Source organism: Podarcis bocagei, assembly GCF_964188305.1.
Source record: "Podarcis bocagei genome assembly, chromosome: 18".
Lineage (NCBI taxonomy): Eukaryota > Metazoa > Chordata > Lepidosauria > Squamata > Lacertidae > Podarcis > Podarcis bocagei.
Window position 1 is genome coordinate 3,666,669 of NC_138144.1, and position 14,708 is coordinate 3,681,376.

At 50.0% G+C, this 14,708-nt stretch overlaps 1 protein-coding gene across 2 annotated transcripts in view; it reads left to right on the forward strand.

Moving 5' to 3' along the window:
* Window positions 1-14,708, forward strand: part of SHC2 (SHC adaptor protein 2) — a 42,827-nt gene that overhangs the window by 8,388 nt on the left and 19,731 nt on the right. For both annotated transcript variants that reach the window (XM_081177762.1, XM_081177761.1), the window contains exons 3-5: window positions 2,044-2,104; window positions 2,272-2,391; window positions 6,567-6,620. In XM_081177762.1, coding sequence (XP_081033888.1) covers window positions 2,044-2,104; window positions 2,272-2,391; window positions 6,567-6,620 — 235 coding nt within the window. The remainder of the gene's footprint in view (window positions 1-2,043; window positions 2,105-2,271; window positions 2,392-6,566; window positions 6,621-14,708) is intronic.

Sequence of the window (14,708 nt, forward strand, 5' to 3'; positions counted from 1 at the left end):
ACCCCTAAAGCGGGATAGTTCTGCTTTAAACCTCTAGTGCAGACGGGAAGCCTGTGATGGGTCTTTGCCATAGCTGTCAACTTTTCCCTTTTCTTGCGAGGAATCCTATTTGGAATAAGGGAATTTCCCTTTAAAAAAGGGAAACGTTGACAGCTATGGTCTTTGCACGGATGCAGCAGCCAGGATCTTCTGAACGCGCTCATTTCTGAGATGAGGATTGTCCTGGGGAGAGCTTGACTCATCAGCCCTACAGGAAGGAGGAGGGAGGAGGAAGCACGGCGAGGGGGTAGCCCCCTTCTCTCGCCCGTGCAAAGTGCGGATCGATGGTGGGTAACCAGAGAAGGAAGGCGTCTCCACAGTGGGGCAGAAGGGCTATGCATTATTGAAGAGGCGCTGCCCCTTTCCCACCTTCTGACCCCAATGACTTTGGAGTACCAATGCGCAGACAGCAAGTGTGCTTGGAAATGGATCGCTCCTATAGGGATTCCTGCGCTTGTGGGGTAGGCTGGGAGGTGCCCCACTGCCGGGAGGTCTTCCTCTGTAGCATTTTTTCTCTCCCTCCCCGAACCTCTGCTCCAACACACACACACACAGTCTCTGCCTCTTTCGTTGCAAATTGCCTTCATTTTGTTGTTGTTGTTGTTTAGTCATTTAGTCGTGTCCGACTCTTTGTGACCCCCTGGACCAGAGCACACCAGGCACTCCTGTCTCCCACTGCCTCCCGCAGTTTGGTCAAATTCATGCTGGTATCTTCGAGAACAGAAGGGACGCAGGTGGCGCTGTGGGTTAAACCACAGAGCCTAGGACTTGCTGATCAGAAGGTTGGCAGTTCATATCCCCTTGACGGGGTGAGCTCCCGTTGTTCGGTCCCTGCTCCTGCCAACCTAGCAGTTTGAAAGCACGTCAAAGTGCAAGTAGATAAATAGGTACCGCTGTGGCGGGAAGGTAAACGGTGTTTCCATGTGCTGCTCTGGTTCGCCACAGGCGGCTTAGTCCTGCTGGCCACATGACCCGGAAGTTGCACGCTGGCTCCCTTGGCCAATAAAGTGAGATGAGTGCCGCAACCCCAGAGTCGGTCAACACTGGACCTAATGGTCAGGGGTCCCTTTACCTTTACCTTTAGCTTCGAGAACACTGTCCCACCATCTCGTCTTTTCCAGGGAGTCTTCTCTTCTCATGAGGTGGCCCAAGTCAAAAGCATCCATTCTTCGGCGATCAGCCTTCTTTTTGGTCCAGCTCTCACTTCCGTACATCACTACTGGGAAAACAATAGCTTGAACTATATGGGCCTTTGTTGGCAAGGTGATGCCTCTGCTTTTTAGGATGCCTTCATTTCGCCATCCCCAATTAACAGCCCCATAAAGAAAGCTGATCGCCGAAGAATTGATGCTTCTGAATTCTGGTGCTGGAGGAGACTCTTGAGAGTCCCATGGACTGCAAGAAGATCAAATGCATCCATTCTTAAGGAAACCAGCCCTGAGTGCTCACTGGAAGGACAGATCCTGAAGCTGAGGCTCCAAGACTTTGGCCACCTCATGAGAAGAGAAGACTCCCTGGAAAAGACCCTGATGTTGGGAAAGATGGAGGGCACAAGGAGAAGGGGACGGCAGAGGATGAGATGGTGGGACAGTGTTCTTGAAGCTACCAGCATGAGTTTGACCAAACTGCGGGAGGCAGTGGAAGACAGGAGGGCCTGGCGTGCTCTGGTCCAGGGGGTCACGAAGAGGCGGACACGACTAAACGACTAAACAACAACAAAATTAACAGCCAGCTTGGTGGGATCATGAATTTAATCACCCTCTTTCATAATCCTCTGCGTCAGGGAATTCCACAGTTTAGCTCTGCGCTGTGTAGAGAAGGACTCCCTTTATCCGGCCTGCATCTTCCCTGCTGAAAATGTTCAATACAATATAAATATGTTGGAAAATCTTACCACACTGCGCTTCAATGGATGTCCCAAGCTTGACTAGATTGAGCGGGGTCTAACACTGAGCCATTTATTATCTATCACTGATATTCTGGAACTGTTTCTTCCTTTTCCAGGGAAGCCATCAACAGACTGTACGAAGCTGTCCCGGGAGTCAAAGGAACCTGGAAGAAGAAGGTGTGTTTGATACCCTCTCCACCCTCTGCAATGAGATTATTGCAGAAAACAGTAATTTTGGACTGTGCCTCCATGGACAGCTGTGATGGAGAAATGGCCGTAAAGGATTGAGGGTTTTCACAAGATGTTTGGCATGACCCTCTCTCCCATTTCCTCTCTCCTCCCAGGCACCTAACAAAGCTCTCTTCTCAATTCTCGGCAAAAGCAACCTCCGTTTCGCTGGCATTAGTATAGCAGTCAACATCTCCATCGACGGGCTGAATCTCATGATCCCTACAACCCGACAGGTAAGCCCTGAATACCCCTCAATATTCCAATATTCCCAGTTGAGGGCCCTTGTCTCGGCTGGTGCTGAGAGGTGTCCACCACCCAGGCATGATCCTTGCCAATCAGGGCTCACATAGTGATGTCACTGTGGGCAAATGAAGCCAAAAGTCCACTTCCTGGACCAGCCGCAGGGTGTTCCTAGAAAATCAGGGATCTTGCAGTGATTGGGTGATGTCACTGAGGGTCAATGAAGCCAAGTTAGAGTGAGGACAACGCTTCCTGTGTTAGTCCTATGTGTGGTCCTAGTCAATCGGGGATCACAAGTTGAACGGATGATGTCACAGAAGGCGATACTTCCTCATCTGGTCAGATGATTGGTCTAGTTCAGAGAGGGCCAGATTCGATGAAGTGAACGTGTGTGGCCATCACACAGGGCCCCCGGACGTTTGACAGTCTATTGATCCTGTGCCACCACTGCGATTGCTTTTCCGCTGCCACCACCCCGTATCTCACGGGGACACATGGAGTCCAGTCAGTTGTTAACATAAACAAATAATCGAGTTTATTTTCAAATGCAGGAAAAAAGCTTATTATGGTTTCAGTTAATTTTTCACTTGTCAGTTTCTTATTCTTAGTTCCTAACAACTTCAAACTGATTATTCCAGCTATCTATCTGACGCCACCTAAGAATTCCTCTCACTCTCTCACAATACAACTCTACCAACCCACACCTAAACCTCCCTCTTCCTTCTTCAACTCTCAAACCTCAACTTCAACTGACTTTCAAAACCTCCCACTCTAACTTTTATTCCCCCCTGGCATTCTCACTGGCCAATCACATCACACCTATTTTAACCCTTTCCTTATGTCCCATCCTAGGAGGCAAACGCGCCACAATGTGTGAGGGCCAACCAAAGTTGTTGACCTTTTTTGAGGATTTGACCCCAATAAATAAGCTGCCACAAGTCCCCAAAATGGACTTTGGACATGCCTGGTCTAGTCAGGATCATGTGTTGAGGTAATGATGTCACCACAGGCTGACTGTGTGAAACACTTCCATTTCATTGCTGTTTTGGGGGGGGGGAAGACCTTTTGACAAGGACTACTGTATTTTTCGCTCTATAAGACGCACCAGACCACAAGACGCACCTAGTTTTTGGAGGAGGAAAACAAGTAAAAAAAATATTCTGAATCTTGGAAGCCAGAACAGCAAGAGGAATCGCTGCGCAGTGAAAGCAGCAATCCCTCTTGCTGTTCTGGCTTCTGGGATAGCTGCGCAGCCTGCATTCGCTCCATAAGACACACACACATTTCCCCTTACTTTTTAGGAGTCTTATAGAGCAAAATAATACGGTAACTTGTTTGTGAAAATAAGGCCACCCCTGTTTTTTTGAACCTAAAATTAAGAAATCAACATTTTAAACATCAAACAGAACAACCTTGGTATTTTCTTACTGCCTTACTGTCTCCGAGGGCAGCCCCAGCACTGCCTTTTTTGGGAGGGGTCGGGTGTCAGCCCAAATTCACAGGAAGAGGAGATAATCTGATGGCAACCCCCATCAGGGACTCTGTGCGCCCGTGAACCAGGAACCTCAGGCCTGGCTGGGACTGGGGGAAGAAATTCAACTTGGTTTGCATTTGAAGCCAAATCTATCGAATCCATTCTTTCCAAAAGAACATGAGAACCGAAAGACAGCCGTCTCTCGAAATCCGCACTGGTCTGAATTTTGCAATGCAGTTTTCCGACCAAGCAAAAATGTGTCAATTAGGGGAAAGGGTGCATAAGAATGAAAATCGCACAGAAAGTTTGTGCTATATTAGGGGAAAGTGCTTGCAAAAATGTGAAGAGTCGTCATAGGGGAAAAAGTATGTTTACTGGGGGAATTCCTCACCAAAGTGCTTGTGAACTTTCAAGATGTTTTTAAAGCGTTAATAATAATAATAATAATAATAATAATAATAATAATAATAATAGTAATAATAATTTATTATTTATACCCCACCCATCTGGCTGAGTTTCCCCAGCCACTCTGGGCGGCTCCCAATCAAGTATTAAAAACAATACAGCGTTAAATATTAAAAATTCCCCTAAACAGGGCTGCCTTCAGATGTCTTTTAAAGATAGGATAGCTGCTTATTTCCTTGACAGCTGATGGGAGGGTGTTCCACAGGGCGGGTGCCACTACCGAGAAGGCCCTCTGCCTAGTTCCCTGTAATCTCACTTTTCGCAATGAGGGAACCGCCAGAAGGCCCTCAGAGTTGGACCTCAGTGTCTGGGCAGAACGATGGGGGTGGAGACGCTCCTTCAGGTATACAGGACTGAGGCCGTTTAGGGCTTTCAAGGTCAGCACCAACACTTTGAATTGTGCTTGGAAAGGTACTGGGAGCCAATGCAGATCTCTCAAGACCGGTGTTACATGGTCCCGATGGCCGCCCCCAGTCACCAGTCTAGCTTCCGCATTCTGGATTAATTGCAGTTTTCGGGTCACCTTCAAAGGTAGCCCCACGTAGAGCGCATTGCTATAGTCCAAGTGGGAGATAACTAGAGCATGCACCACTCTGGTGAGACAGTCCGCGGGCAGGGAGGGTCTCATCCTGCATCCCAGATGGAGCTGGTAGACAGCCGCCCTGGACACAGAATTGACTTGCACCTCCATGGACAGCTGTGAGTCCAAAATGACTCCCAGGCTGCACACCTGGTCCTTCAGGGGCACAGTTACCCCATTCAGGGAGTCCTCCACACCAGCCCGCCCCCTGTTTCCCCAAAACAGTCCTTCTGTCCTGTCAGGATTCAACCTCAATCTGTCAGCCGCCATCCATCCTCCAACCGCCTCCAGGAACTCACAGGTTTTCAAGCCCCGCCCTCCAGGTGTAGATCAGCTCCTGGATTGGTTGAGCCTAGTGTGAGCTTGGACTGATGGGATTTGTAGTCTGAGTCATTGGAGGGCAAGGGCTTGACTTGTGTTGGCCCCTGACCATGGTCACCAAAGCTGGCCCAAGTAAGGTTGTGGAGGGTGGGAATTTAATTTCGTTTGCATTTATGGAATTGTCACTTTCCAGAAGAACATGGCCGTCCTTAGATACAGTGGTACCTCTAGTTACGGACGTAATTCGTTCCGGAGGTCCGTTCTTAACCTGAAACTGTTCTTAACCAGAGGCATGCTGTCGCTAATGGGACCACGGGTGCCAAAATGCTGGCGGATTTCCACGAGGGCTTTAAGGAATATGAATAAATCTCAGACTGACGTGGAGAGCTGAATTGGAGACTGGGGAAATGAGGAACCAAATGTGTCAGGGAACTGCCATCGGCTCAGGGGCGAGAGGGGAAAAGCCGGAGGGATTACACAGATTGCTGTTGGGGTACCAAGGGGTTGCTCGAGAGCAAGTAGGCAAATGCCTCCCTGCTCGGCTGTGAAGCCTTGCTTTTGATGCCAAAATAAATTTATCTGTGTAGAGCACCACTCTCCCGTGGCTGGCTCATTCACTGGCAGAATCTATGAGTTGGCGGTCCTTAAACCTTCCCCAGCAGAGTAGTTTCTTGACGCCCAGTCTGCGCCTCCCCTCTCGGCGCGATAGCCTACTGCGCAGGGAGGGTGTGGGTAACGGAAGACCTCTCTCCTCCCCGCTTTGCCCAGGTAAGGTGTCCTGGCACCGCCTCGCCTCCTCCGAGCCCTGCAACTCCTCTCCACTGGAGGCATGGTTCCTCTCCTCCGCTGAGGAGGTGCTGCTTCCCACGATCTTTGGGGGGCTCTTTGTAATCCAGCCGGCTTTTCCCCTCTCGCCCCTGAGCCCATGGCAGTTCCCTGACAAAATGGAACACGTCCGCTTGTGACATCAGAGAGCCAGGTTGTCTCTGTGGCGTTGGCCGCCGTTGCAGTGGCGCTCCCTGAGAAGACCTCGCCAGTCCTTTAGGGGGGTATCACGCCGCCCCAAGGTTGTCCTGTCCCCCGTTCTGTGCCGAAAGAGGACTGGGCGACCCCAACGTTTGCGAGAAAGGCTTTGCCCCTGAGAGACTCGAGTGTGGATTGATCTGCTCAGTCCCTCCATCTCTCTCTCTCTCTCCAATTGCTCTATCGACCCAGTCGCTGAGCGATGGCTAAGTCATCCCCATGACCTTCTTTGTCCTCCATGTCTGTCAAGCTCTTCTCAAACCCTCTCCCTCCCACCCACCTCTGCCTGTCTCTTTCCATCGCAGATCATCGCGAACCACCACATGCAATCCATCTCCTTCGCTTCAGGGGGTGATACGGTAAGGTGGGGGTTCGAAAGCTTTGCCGTGTGTGTGTTGTGTGTGTCAAACTGCGGGAGCAGTCAGGGAAGAGGCACAGGCCCTCACATCTGGGACGGACGAAATGCAGGACGATCATAGCACCATCACCATAGCTGTCAACCGTCCCTTATTTGGCGGGAAACTCCCTTATCCCAGCGCCGTGTCCCGCTGCTGTCCCTTATTGATGATGTCCCTTAAATTTCCCGGTTTCAAAGGAAGCAGCTCCTCTCCCTCCCTCCCTGCCGGCCAGGGAGGAGCGAGGCTCCAGCTGTGTTGCTTGGCTGCGTTGCTCACCCAATAAGGAGTCTAAGAACGACTGGGGGGTGGAGCTTGCATTCCTTGTGCTGATCAAATCAGCCATGTTACCTGGGGACTCACCTTTGCTCAGCGCTTCCCAGCGGAGAGGTGACGGTGGTTTTCCTTGCTGCATCCCCTTTGCCGGGTTGCTGCGCTGTGGGAACCACCGCTTGAGGCTTCATTTGGCTGCTGGCTGGGCTTTCTGCCTTTGGCTCGGAGGGGCTCAGAAGTCGAACATACCAGCACTCTGAAAATCCCTTATTTTGGCTGCTGGTCCCTTATTTCCGAGGCTGCTGATCCCTTATTTTCAAATCTGTAAGTTGACAGCTATGCCCATCACGCTTTTCCAAAACAAAACCGTGCCGGAAAGACTGTAGGAATGAGCATGCATGCAAAACAAGCATTAAGCAACAGAGCCTGCGTTCGACTGAGATGTTGTCAGGCTATAACTCTGCCGGGCGCAGCCAGCACGGCCAATGGAGGATGAGAACCATAGTCCAAGAACATCTGGAGGGCCAGATGTTTCCTGCCTGCAAGGAAACCATCTGCACTGTGCATTTAAAGCAGTTTCGTATCACTGCAAACAGTCATGGCTTCCCCCCCAAAGAATTCTGGGAAGTTGAGAGGCCTCTCTTCCCCTCAGTACAATACCCAGAGTTCCTTGAGAAGAGGGATTGGCCGTCTGGGAATTGTAGTTCCGTGAGCGGTAGAGGGGGTTCTCCTAACAAGCCCCAGCGCCCTTCTGAACTACAGTTCCCAAGATTCCTTGTGAGAAACCATGATTGTTCAAAGCGGCACGATGCTGGTTTAAATGGATAATACAAATGTGGCCTCAGACTGGGTTCAAAACCTCATTCAGCCTTGAGGCTCCCTGGATAATCTTGGGCCAGACACTGGGTCTCAGCTGGCCTACCTCTCAGGGTTGTTGTGAGGAGGCAGGAAATAATGCAGGACAGAGATAGGGAATAATAATAATGATAATAATAATAATAATTTATTATTTGTACCCCGCCCATCTGGCTGGGTTTCCCCAGCCACTCTGGGCGGCTTCCACAGAAACCAAAAATACACTAAAATATCACACATTAAAAACTTCCCTGAACAGGGCTGCCTTAAGATGTCTTCTGAATGTCAGGTAGTTGTTTATCGCTTTGACAGCTGATGGGAGGGTGTTCCGCAGGGCGGGTGCCACTACCGAGAAGGCCCTCTGCCTGGTTCCCTGTAGCTTTGCTTCTTGCAATGAGGGAACTGCCAGAAGGCCCTCGGCGCTGGACCTCAGTGTCCGGGCAGAACGATGGGGGTGGAGACGCTCCTTCAGGTCTCCTGGGCCGAGGCCGTTCAGGGCTTTCAAGGTCAGCACCAACACTTTGAATTGTGCTCAGAAACGTCCTGGGAGCCAATGTAGGTCTTTCAGGACTGGTGTTATACGGTCTCAGCGGTCGCTCCCAGTCACCAGTCTAGTTGCCGCATTCTGGATTAGTTGCAGTTTCCGGGTCACCTTCAAAGGTAGCCCCACAGAGCGCATTGCAATAGTCCAAGCGGGGAACTATTCATGCTTGCAATTGTCAGCAACGACTGGTCTTTGGAGGCATTTATTACACCCTATAGCCTAGCCGCCATTGGCCACTTGCCAGCAAACAAATATTCAAATATGGGAACGTCCGTAGCTCAGCGATAATAGCATCTATTTTACACGCAGAAGGCCCCAGGTTTAAGTGCCGTATTTTTCGCTCTATAAGACGCACCAGACCACAAGACGCACCTAGTTTTTGGAGGAGGAAAACAAGAAGAAAAAATATTCTGAATCTCAGAAGCCAGAACAGCAAGAGGGATCGCTGCGCAGCGAAAGCAGCAATCCCTCTTCCTGTTCCGGCTTCTGTGATAGCTGCGCAGCCTGCATTCGCTCCATAAGACGCACACGCATTTCCCCTTACTTTTTAGGAGGGGAAAAGTGAGTCTTATAGAGCAAAAAATACGGTACATGAAGAGCCTGGCTGGGTCAAAGGAAGTATTTTGGTCCAGCATCTTGGGCTTACAGCGGCCAATCCCCTAGTAGAAGTATGCAAACAAGGCCTGAGAACAACAGCCCCTCTCCCCTCCTGCGTTTTCCAGCAGCTGGTACCCAAAAACATCACTGCCTCTGGCGGTTGAGGTAGAACACACAAGTCATCAGACTTTCCAGAACTCCTGGGCTGACCTGAAGTCTCCATGTTGGCCTGGTCTCCTCCAGGTAGCAAGGAGGGGAGCATAAATCTCCAAGCGTTCAAGAAATAATAATAATAATAATAATAATTTATTATTTATACCCCGCCCATCTGGCTGGGCTTCCCCAGCCACTCTGGGCGGCTTCCAAAAGAATATTAAAACACTATAATACATCAAACATTAAAAGCTTCCCTAAACAGGGCTGCCTTCAGATGTCTTCTAAAAGTCTGGTAGTTGTTGTTCTCTTTGACATCTGGTGAGAGGGTGTTCCACAGGGAGGGCGCCACCACCGAGAAGGCCCTCTGCCTGGTTCCCTGTAGCTTTGCTTCTCGCAATGAGGGAACCACCAGAAGGCCCTCGGTGCTGGACCTCAGTGTCCGGGTAGAACGATGGGGGAGGAGACGCTCCTTCAGGTATACTGGACCGAGGCCAAAGGAAGGTTATTTGTGGAGCTTGCAAGCTTCTGTCCTGCAGGAGCTGGCGCCAAATGATTGCATAGACTCTTGAGCAGGCATAGGCAAACTCGGCCCTCTAGATGTTTTGGGACTACAACTCCCATCATCCCTGACCTCTGGTCCTGTTAGTTAGGGATCATGGGAGTTGTAGTCCCAAAACATTTGGAGGGTTGAGTTTGCCTATGCCGGGCATAGGCTCTCGAAAGTGAGGGTCTGCCCTGCTCCCCTCTCCCAATTAACTTCCGTCTCCAGGGATCAAAGGAAGAAAAAGAACTGGCTCAAGATGAGGACAGGGGCATGAATGAAATCAACCCCTGGGTCTTAGGCTGGGCCCTGAAATGATTGCACAGACTCTCGAAAAGGTATGGGCAAACTTGGCCCTCCAGATGTTTTGGGACTACAACTCCCATCATCCCTGACCGCTGGTCCTGTTAGCTAGGGATAATGGGAGTTGTAGTCCCAAAACATTTGGAGGGACGAGTTTGCCTATGCCGGGCATAGGCTCTCGGGGGTGAGGGTCTGCCCTGCTCCCCTCTCCCAATTAACTTCCGTCTCCAGGGATCAAAGGAAGAAAAAGAACTGGCTCAAGATGAGGACAGGGGCATGAATGAAATCAACCCCTGAGTCTTAGGCCTGGCCCTGAAATCTCAGCGTCTGGGATGCTCCAGGCCTGGCAACCCTGATCAGGAAAAATAGGCCCCCAAGGGGAGGCGTAACTGAAGGAGGAAAGGGAGATCCATCTCTGTCCAGGCAGAGGAAGGTCTTCGCTGGTGTTACGTACTGAGTTGAATATATACTCGGGGTCGAGAGTGGATTTTGTGCTCTTTATTCAGCTCATAGTGGTGAGGAGGAATGGAAGTTCCCTCAGAATGTCTGCTTTATATACATTATTTACACAATGGGCCCCACGTGATTGGCTAGTTCTGGGATTCACCTGTAGGCCAATCAGGTTGCGGATTCACTTCCACCTGGAGCTGGATTGGGTGGCTCCTGTGGACCAATCAGACTGCTGCATTCTGGATCGTATTGTTCTAGGACCAATCAGACTGCTGCATTCTGGATCCTATTGTTCTAGGACCAATCAGACTGCTGCATTCTGGATCCTATTGTTCTAGGGCCAATCAGACTGCTGCATTTGGATCCTATTGTTCTAGGGCCAATCAGACTGCTGCATTCTGGATCCTATTGTTCTAGGGCCAATCAGACTGCTGCATTCTGGATCCTATTGTTCTAGGGCCAATCAGATTGCTGCATTCTGGATCCTATTGTTCTAGGACCAATCAGACTGCTGCATTCTGGATCCTATTGTTCTAGGACCAATCAGACTGCTGCATTCTGGATCCTATTCAACTCAGTACATAACAGCTGGCCTTCGGAAAAGATCAGGGTGCAACAACGTTTGCTATTAGCCTCTTCATCCCCACTATTCAATGTGAACATTGCATTATTCATTCGTTAAAACAACATTCATTTCATTACCCGTTCATTCATATGAATGTTGTTTTCCACATTTTCTGGAGGTTTATTCTCTCCTCTCCTGTCAGGGAACTGCCATCAGTGCCGGAGGGAGAGAGCAAAATCCAGGGGGATCCCAGAGAGCGTCCCGGGATTGGGAGAAGCAGCCCATCTTCTGGGGAAGAGAATCAGCGTAGCACCAGTGGAGAAGGGGGGCAGATGGGGGAAGCGGCGAGGCGGTCCCATGACTCCTTGCCGGGGACCAGCGGGGAGAGTAAGGGTCCTCCGCTGCCCACGCCCTCCTTGCGCAGAAGGTTTTCGCGCAGAGAGAGTAGGAGGAGACTAGGCGTCAAAGAGCTTCTTTGCTGGAAGAAGTTTAAGAAACGCCCACTGACGGATTCTGCCAGCGATTGAGTCAGCCACGGGTGAGTGGCTGTCTGGACAGAAAAGGTTCACTCAGGAAACCCAGCCAGGTGTTGGCACCGGCTTACGCACGAGCAACCCCTAGAACCATTACATCTCCCCTTCAATTTTCATTCCTTTGGTGGCTACAGCTTGCGGCAGTGGCCCCAAAACCAGTTTCGGTGGCTTGCCACTGCCGCCATTTTGTTTTCCCAGAATCCCCCGGGTACTCTGTCATCCCAGGAAAACTTCGATGTGGGAGGGGAGAGAGGAATGGGAAGGCAGACGCCCCACCCTCTAACGACAGGTTCTATCAGTGACCGGCATTTTTTCCTACTCCTAGGGTGCCCCAGAAAGGAGGCAATGGATTGGCCCTCCTCAACATTAGTCTTCCTCAGAGTGAAAAGTAAAGGTAAAAGACCCCTGGACGGTTAAGTCCAGTTCAATGCAACTATGGGGTTGTGGCGCTCATCTCGCTTTCAGGCCGAGGGAGCCGGCGTTTGTCCGCAGACAGCTTTCCAGGTTGTGTGGCCAGCAAGACTAAGCTGCTTCTGACGCATGATGGAAACCAGAGCGCACAGAAACGCCGTTTGTCTTCCCGCTGCAGTGGTACCTATTTATCTACTTGCGCCAGCGTGCTTTTGAACTGCTAGGTTGGCAGGAGCTGGGACTGAGCAACGACAGCTCACCCCATTGCAGGGATTCGAACTGCTGACCTTCTGATTGGCAAGTCCTAGGCTCCGTGGTTTAACCCACAGCGCCACCTTCCTCAGAGTACACCTGTTGAAAGTGGTGGAAGTCTTCCCCTGCCTGGAGATGCAATTTGGGACTGGACTTGGATAATATAATAATAATAATAATAATAATAATAATAATAATAATAATAATAATAATAATAATTTATTTATACCCCGCCCATCTGGTTTCCCCAGGGTGGCTTTCAACAGAATATTAAAATACAATAATCTATTAAACATTAAAAGCTTCCCTAAACAGGGCTGCCTTCAGATGTCTTCTAAAAGTCTGGTAGTTGTTTTTCTCTTTGACATCTGATGGAAGGGCGTTCCACAGGGCAGGCGCCACCACCGAGAAGGCCCTCTGCCTGGTTCCCTGTAACCTCACTTCTCACAGCAAGGGAACCGCCAGAAGGCCCTCAGAGCTGGACCTCAGTGTCCGGGCAGAACGATGGAGGTGGAGATGCTCCTTCAGGGATACTGGACCGAGCAGCAGCACCTTTCTTGACAAACCCAACCTGGTGCCCTCTAGCTGTCTTGGCGTATGACTCCCACCAGCCCAACAGCCCCCATTTATCATTAGGCCTCTCTGGTTGCCGTGCTTAACAACCCTCCAGAGGGAATCTTGCTCGGCCCGATCACTTATTCTCGCGGGCATTTGGCCAAACCCCATCTGTTCCAGGAGGCTTTTAGCTAATTGCTCTTTCACCTTCCCTCTTCCGAGTGCTCCACCGTGATCGATGTTTTCGGATAGATGACCTTTGGTCGTTTTATAGCTGGTGAGCGAGATCCGGGGTGTAGAATGAGCAGGTACCCCTTTGTTCCACAGGGCTTCTTTCCCGTCTCCAGCGCACCATGAACCCCTCAAATCCGTCTCAGATGTCTGGAGCAGATTAGGGAGGTTGGACGCAGGAGCTGGAGCCCTGAAACCAGAGGTTTTGTTGTTGCTGGTGGAAGAGCCTAGTGAGAGGCAGTGTGGTGGAGCGGTTAGAGCAGGGGTCAGGAAACTTTTTCAGCAGAAGGGGACGGTCCACTGGCCCTCAGAACTTGTGGGGGGCCAGACTATATGTTTTTTTGGGGGGGAATGAACGAATTCCTATGCCCCACAAACAACCCAGAGATGCATTTTAAATCAAAGGGCACATTCTACTCATGTAAAAACACGCTGATTCCCGGACCATCCGTAGGCCGGATTGAGAAGGCGATTGGGCCAGATCTGGCCCCCGGGCCTTAGTTTGCCTACCCATGGGTTAGAGCAATGGACTAGGACCTGGGAGGCCAGCACAAACCCTGTCTTTGTCATGAAGCTCACTGGATGACTTTGCGGGCCAGTCACTGCCTCTCAGCCTAACCTACCTCACAGGGTGGTTGTTGATGAAATTTATTACGGCCAGAGACCAGCTTGTGAAGCACAAATGGATCTACAATCCCAATAGCAAAGCAAACATTTTAAACAATATACAACAATGGATTTTAAGTTTTAAAATGCCATAGGCATATAGGTAAAGGTAAAGGGACCCCTGACCATTAGGTCCAGTCGTGGCCGACTCTGGGGTTGCGGCGCTCATCTCGCTTTACAGGCCGAGGGAGCCGGCGTACAGCTTCCGGGTCACTGGGGAAGTGTTGTATTTGGTATAATATCATTTTTTTCCATTTAAAAGAAACACTCATTTTTCCCCCAGTATACAGAAATTGGTAAAAGATTCCACGATAATTGAATTCAATGGTTCGAATGTTTTCGATTAAGTTGTTTGTTAAATTATAGCGGAAGGGAAGTGAATAGACAACTAACTTGGTTTAAAAAAATAATTTCATAGCACTAAAAGATTATTAACTAAATATATATCGGGGTTTAATGATAGAAATGGAGTGGTGGTGGTTAAAAATCCGAGGTCTGAAAGCGAATTGGAATTGTTATTGTAGGATGGTGATTACTGCCAGTATATGGGAAGCTATTTTTGCAAATGAGCTTAAACTTCTCAATTTCTACCCCTTTGACGGAAAATTGTTCTGCAGGCTTACATAATTGGTATTTAACTCCTTTCAAATTAAGCCAAATGAATAGGTTAATGCCAGAGCTGTGCTGCATCTGATTTTCATATATGGCTATATAAAAAGCCCAAAGTTATTGGAAGGGAATTGTTCAGATTCTTCCGAGGGCTGATAAGGACCTGCTGCTGTCACCGCTGTTAAGGTCCACCCCACATCCCTCCCCACAATGCAATGCTAGTGCAAAATCCCTCGTACCTACGGGACCGCCTCACCCGGTATGCCCCACGGAGAGCCTCAAGGTCCATAAATAGCAACACCCTAGTGGTCCCGGGTCCTAAGGAAGTGAGATTAGCTTCAACCAGAGCCAGGGCCTTCTCAGTGATGGCCCCGGCCTGGTGGAACGCTCTGTCTCATGAGACCAGGGCCCTGAAGGATCTGATCTCTTTCCGCAGGGCCTGTAAGACAGAGTTGTTCCGCCTGGCCTTTGGCTTGGAGCCAATTTGATTCCCTCCCTCTCTTTCTTTTTC